Source organism: Osmia bicornis, unplaced genomic scaffold (assembly GCF_907164935.1).
Source record: "Osmia bicornis bicornis unplaced genomic scaffold, iOsmBic2.1, whole genome shotgun sequence".
Classification (NCBI taxonomy): domain Eukaryota; kingdom Metazoa; phylum Arthropoda; class Insecta; order Hymenoptera; family Megachilidae; genus Osmia; species Osmia bicornis.
Window position 1 is genome coordinate 40,680 of NW_025791089.1, and position 6,000 is coordinate 46,679.

General features: G+C 40.1%; 1 protein-coding gene across 2 annotated transcripts; it reads right to left on the reverse strand.

Moving 5' to 3' along the window:
• Positions 1–3,179: 3,179 nt before the first annotated feature.
• LOC123988693 lies at positions 3,180–4,391 on the reverse strand. Of its 2 annotated transcripts, none has more exons than XM_046289444.1 (4): positions 4,074–4,391; positions 3,832–4,004; positions 3,638–3,713; positions 3,180–3,330 (listed from the first exon to the last, which is right to left on the reverse strand). In XM_046289444.1, exons 1-3 carry the CDS (start codon positions 4,225–4,227, stop codon positions 3,699–3,701), a joined length of 342 nt encoding a protein of 113 aa, XP_046145400.1. In that variant the 5' UTR covers positions 4,228–4,391; the 3' UTR covers positions 3,180–3,330; positions 3,638–3,698. The 2 variants fall into 2 exon arrangements, 1 of the variants encoding a protein (XP_046145400.1); XR_006830277.1 differs by lacking the exon at positions 3,180–3,330 and adding an exon at positions 3,421–3,559.
• Positions 4,392–6,000: the final 1,609 nt, after the last annotated feature.

Consider the following 6,000-nt stretch of genomic DNA (forward strand, 5'->3'; position numbering starts at 1 on the left):
TTCCAATGTAGGAGATACAAAAGGAATGATCTTCTATTTCAAAGACATGAGGGAGTAGGGCGAAATCCATGTTTACATGCAGACACGTGTTGATGTGCAATCTGGTACAGATAGAGAGAGTATCGTCGAGACAGACTTTTGGTCACGTTTTGCTTGGATGCCTCTTTGACGGCTTGCTGACGCGGTTAACATGAGGGGGTAGGGTGAAATGTTTACAGGTAGACACGTGTCGAGTGCAATCTGATACAGATTGAGCGAGCATTGTCGAGACAGACTTTCGGTCACGTTGTTGCTTGGATGCGTATTTGATGGCTCGGTCACGAATTACATTCCGCGTGTCCGCCACCACCGCGCGCACGCCGCCGCCGCCGCCCGCCGCCGCCGCCGCCGCGCCGCGGAGAAAAGGGTTAATCGCGGTTAAAGCGCGTTATCGCCGCGGAGAAAAAGGGTTAATCGCGGTTAAAGCTCGTCTACGGCCGCGGTTAAAGCGCGTTCACGACGCGGACAAGCAGCTTTTCCGCAACCTATAAAGAGGCTGAATCATTAAATATATGGTTATTATATAGACGATATGCGTTTCGCAAAGCAGCCCCTGTCTATCCTTATTCTCGATTTAGACGAGAGGACAACACACATGGACGATCGTCGGCGACGACACGGGCCCCTCTTGCCGAATACGATACGTGGTATAATTTGCGGTCCATCGAACTGCGGTAAAACGAACGTCGTAATCAGTCTGATCGAGAGCCCGAACGGTGTAAGATTCAATAACGTATATGTATACTCAAAATCATTGCAACAACCAAAGTACAAATATCTCGAACGAATTTTGACAAACGTTCCTGAAATCGGATACTTTTCATTTTCAAATAATGCCGAAGTCGTGCCACCGAACGAGGCGCTGCCCGATTCGGTGTTTATATTCGATGACGTTGCGTGCGACAAGCAAGACGTGATAAGAGAATATTTCGCTATGGGAAGGCACTCGCGCGTGGACTGTTTTTATCTCTGTCAGACTTATGCGAGAATACCGAAACACCTAATTCGCGACAATGCCAACCTTTTGATCGTGTTCAAACAAGATGGCACGAATCTACACCACATTTATAATGATCATGTAAATACAGACATGTCGTACGAAAACTTTTGTAAATTGTGCGCGCAGTGTTGGGAACAGAAATATGGTTTCGTAATAATCGACAAGGACAGCTCGATGGAACATGGCCGTTACAGAAAAGGATTTAACGAATTTGCCGTTTTCTGAAACATTTAGTCCATCGATAGAACGCTTAGCGAGTAGACGTCTTCTCTTTGCAATGAATAATAGTAATATTAAAGAATCGAGTAAAGTTGCGAATGCTATAGCTAAAACAAGCGATGCTATACGCAAAAAACGCAGAGCTCTCAAATCGGAGAGCATCGACGAAGAGAGAGTCATCGAAAAACGATTGAGACCCGTGGTAGAACCGCTGGAACAAATTATCGAGAATATATCAGCGGTATCGCCACATTCAGACACGATCGATATAAAATCCGAGTCGACATTCCCAACCTTGAATATTAAAGAACCGCAAAAATTGACGTCAACTCCTTTTCTTAACCCTCAAAGCGCACAAACTGCAAGAGCGCGCATTTATTCCGAACCTGGTACATCTTCGAGTGAACAGACGGTGGATGTGACGAAAGATCGTGATGAATCGATACATGCCGTTGAAACGTACGGCGACAGCGACGAGAATCTTAATGTTTCTATGCAGCGAATTTTGGACAAGCCTAGCGAAAACATACGTAGCCATTTCACGGAAAATTTGGGGCCGTTGGCAGCTAAATACATTCAATTACTCTTTACCGATCGTGAGAAGAAGATAGATGACGTGTATGGAGTATATGTACAACGCAACAAATTAATGCTTGGAAGTTCAGTTTTCGACGTAAGCAAAAACGACGATGTGATTATTAATGGGGTGAAGTACAGAGGAACAACTGGTTTGTACGAATTACTATTCATGAGAATGCCTGATGACACCTTATTCAACGATGCTGATTTACACAAATACGCGGAAATATTAAAGTCGTCGAACGCTCATAGACGCAGCCATATCTCGTCAGGGCTTGTGAAAAGTAACAAGGGCTACAAGTATAAATATATCATTGCAAAATTGCTTAAGAGCGAGCGGCGTGGAGGTAATCTGATACCGTTCGATATGGCGGTTAACGATAATGCGGTGGACTACGTGCACTGGAATGACCCAAACGAGCTCGTCGATAGATTACGTCTTCTCGTATCCTCGAAATCCGCAGGACATACGGGGCATGACAACGAGATCGTTTCTATAATCGAAGAACTTCGAGAAGCCGGGTTGATTATAAATTGACACGTTCGTAAAGCATGATGCTAGTTTACAAATATGAAGAAGGTGAAGGGCAATCATATCACGGACGAGAAGATACAGCGTGTCAACGAGTTGCACGTGCCAGCGAGACGTAACTTTAGACATAGACGAGTCATTGTACGGGGTTACGGTGATCTCTGGCAAGCGGATCTCGTAGAGATGCGACAGTATGCGCAAATCAACAATGGCCACAATTACATACTCGCCGTCATCGATGTCTTATCTAAATACGCTTGGGCCGTAGCAGTGAAAGCGATCCCAGCAAATTGTATATAATGTATTATGTATTACATTTATTGTATTATTGTATTATGTATTACATTTATTGCATTAAAAAGTATTCAAAATTATCAATATAATTTATTCTTAGACCAACCTCCCTTCATTTATAAAATAACATTCCCCTGTAATAAAAGTAAACACAAAATAAAGCCGAAAAATTATTTATTCATATAATCAGTATAATTACAAACATTTTTAAATATAGATTACAAAATATTGTTCGCTCCTATCCATGAATTGTGCGTAGAATCAAACCCCGACCATTTGACGAAAACTTTATTTCCCCTTCGTTGTAGAACCTTCTCCACTAACATAAGTATGCATCGCGATTTTTACTTTTGTAGTTCATATTCATAGAACCCGCCAACCAACGGTTTTGCATATCTTGCAAGAGATACGTTACAGGATTTGTTCGTTGAATTTTAATAATTGTGAAAATTTCAGTTGTCCAATTCGGTGTATAACCCTTTGCGAATAAGGTTTTGTATTTACTAACTCGCACGTGTTCACCGATCTTGTACTTGGCCGGAGCTACAATCTTTATGTTAGAATATACGGACGATAAAAGTTTGTCCGCGTGTTCCGATGTTACGTCGACGGGCCGCATTCTAATCGTACGATGCCTTCTATTGTTATAATCTGAGACCCAATCCGGCTATAACAGATAAAATAAAATATGCATAATACGCAAATCTAATAAATCTAATAAATCAAAACAAACAAGCAACTTACATCATCGTGGCGGGCGAGTTTGTACAGGAATTCGTGGCGGCGATACGGAAGTCGTCACACTGTGTGATGCCAAGAAGAGGACCACAGATGTCGTGAACATCTTTCAAGATATATAATAAGGGCGAGCGGAAGGAGCAGGATCACCAATCCGGCTATAACAGATAAAATAAAATATGCATTAATACGCAAATCTAATAAATCTAATAAATCAAAACTGATAAGCAACTTACATCATCGTGGCGGGCGAATTCGTGCAGGAATTCGTGGCGGCGAGCGGAAGGCAGAAAAACACTACCACCAATCCGGCTATAATAGATAAAATAAAATATATATTAATACACAAATCTAATAAATCAAAACTTGTACTACAAAGGGCTTTGCCCGTTTATTATTAATAAATAAATAAAACAGACAAGCAACTTACATCAATTTCATATCCGAATAGATATCGCAGGTCGAAGACGTCGATGTTTTGACAGTGCCTTCGCACTCCTTCGACCCACAGCTCTTCCAGATTTTTCCTGTTTGCCGCCCGCTCCCGACGAACTCTTGCTACGTCCGCCACGTATACGATTCCTAATTGGCGCATTGCACCCGCTTTAAAAAACAATTAATTAAAAAGAAATAAAATTAACACGCTAAGAGTAATTACTAAAAAGTACTTACGCTCCGTTTTCAAAAATGCGGCCAACGCCTCCAGTTGCAATGTCGTTATTGTGCGCTCCATTGTAAATAACGAAAACACGTCGGTGATGCGTTTATAAAGCACTGAGAAACATCCCCCTCCAAACTCTAAGACACTCGGCACTTCCAGTATCATGCCGCAAATTCTGAAATTAATCTGTCGAACGACTCGCAAGAATTTGCAAGGTTTGTGTGAACTCCGAGTCAGACGTCTCTCTCATGAAATTGCAAAGTTCGCAAGAACTCGAAAGCCTATAGGCTTAAAAAGATACTTGGAAATTAATAATATTTTACTCGTGGAGCAAAGAATAAATTGTGTTTTTACGAATAATTATTTATTTTATAATGTCCCCAAGGCAATGTTCTCGTGGATTGTGGAATTATGAATCGTTTATCATCGTAAGGACTAAGCACCTTCTTTTCTTCACATATAGAATATACATTGTGCAATTTTGAACGAATACATCTCTGTTCACGATGCACTTCTAAACGATCATACAAGCAACGTATATAATCATCGAAGGAAATAGTTTTTCTAATTACGTTACTTTTGACACCCTTCACTTTTTTCGTGTCCCGCTTGCCCTCTATGCGCAAAGCATACATTTTCGACCGAAGTCCGACAAACTCAGTCATTATACACCCATTATTTTCATCCTTCATTAATCCCGGTACTTTTTTGTTTACTCGTGGCATACTGTAAACATTGTCCTCGGTATAGTCGCTCGTGTCAAACCGATGTATATCGCGTTTCATTACATCGTATATGTCATCACATACCAGTTCGTATATAAGACTATCTGTGTCTGTGTATAATATTTTACAAAGATGTTTAAATTTCGGCCAAACATAATCATGGTGGAATTCGTACAAACATGTTTTTGATATATCCAGAATACACATACCAACATAAATGGGTTTTGTAAATTTAATTTCCAACTTTCGCATCTCTATTGCGACCAAATGTTCCGAAAATATTGATCTGCTATGAAAATTTGGTTTTGATATCAGGGCCTCGGCACCGTATCTACCTTCCCATTTTGTAACTAATTTAACATCTACATGATTTCTAACGTTCTCCATAGTTTTACCAAAGACTGCATTATTCATTAATTTAAATAAATTCTTTTCAAAATCATTTTTAGCTACAGTTCTAAGTTGCGTGTTTAAATTAATGTATTCGCGAAGCCATGGAGATTGTTTAAATTCTAAAACGCGATGAATTACAGAAACTTTTAAACCATGATTTAAGCATTGTTGAAGATTGCGGTAATGGATGATGTAACGTTGCTTATCCTGAACTGTAGCGAGTAGTTTCTCATGTTTGCCATTAGGAGGCTTCTCGCGTATTGGACAAAAAGGTAAATCTGCATGCTTATCGTGTAATTCTAGTGGGTATTTCAAATCGACTTCCAAGATATATCCAATGTTCGAATTTTCGGATATCGCCTGAATGTTAAAAGTTTTAATTTCATTATCGTCTAACCACTTAAACTCGCCGTAAGGCAGATACTGCGACATTGCCCATCCATACAAATTATTAACATCGAAATAAACTAAATATCGCGATGGTTCTTCGGAATTGTACGAATCCATGTATTTATTATTGGCCTTTGCGTATCGATTAGAACATTGACTTAAACCACCACGTATGCCGCGCTCTATGAAAAGTAGCATATCGATATCTGTCAATAATTCTAATTCGATACGCGTGTGCTTGAGCATTGCATCCCACGTAAAACCGGGTAAAGTATAGTAATATGCAGGATCCAATTTGTAACTTCTCAAACAGCTGCTTCGAAAATTTTCAAAAATGTCGGCCAATAATAAAACATCTGTTTTTAAATATAAATCGCTATATTCGCCAAGTGTTTTTATATTAAAACTGCGCCAGACTTTTATCGCGTGG

Bases quoted from the DNA above. Each gene is read 5' to 3' on its own strand.
- LOC123988693 (XM_046289444.1), bottom strand. From the start codon at position 4,227: ATGATACTGGAAGTGCCGAGTGTCTTAGAGTTTGGAGGGGGATGTTTC. The intron at 4,005-4,073 runs GTAAGTACTTTT...TGTTTTTTAAAG, and splicing joins CGCATTTTTGAAAACGGAGC to CGGGTGCAATGCGCCAATTA.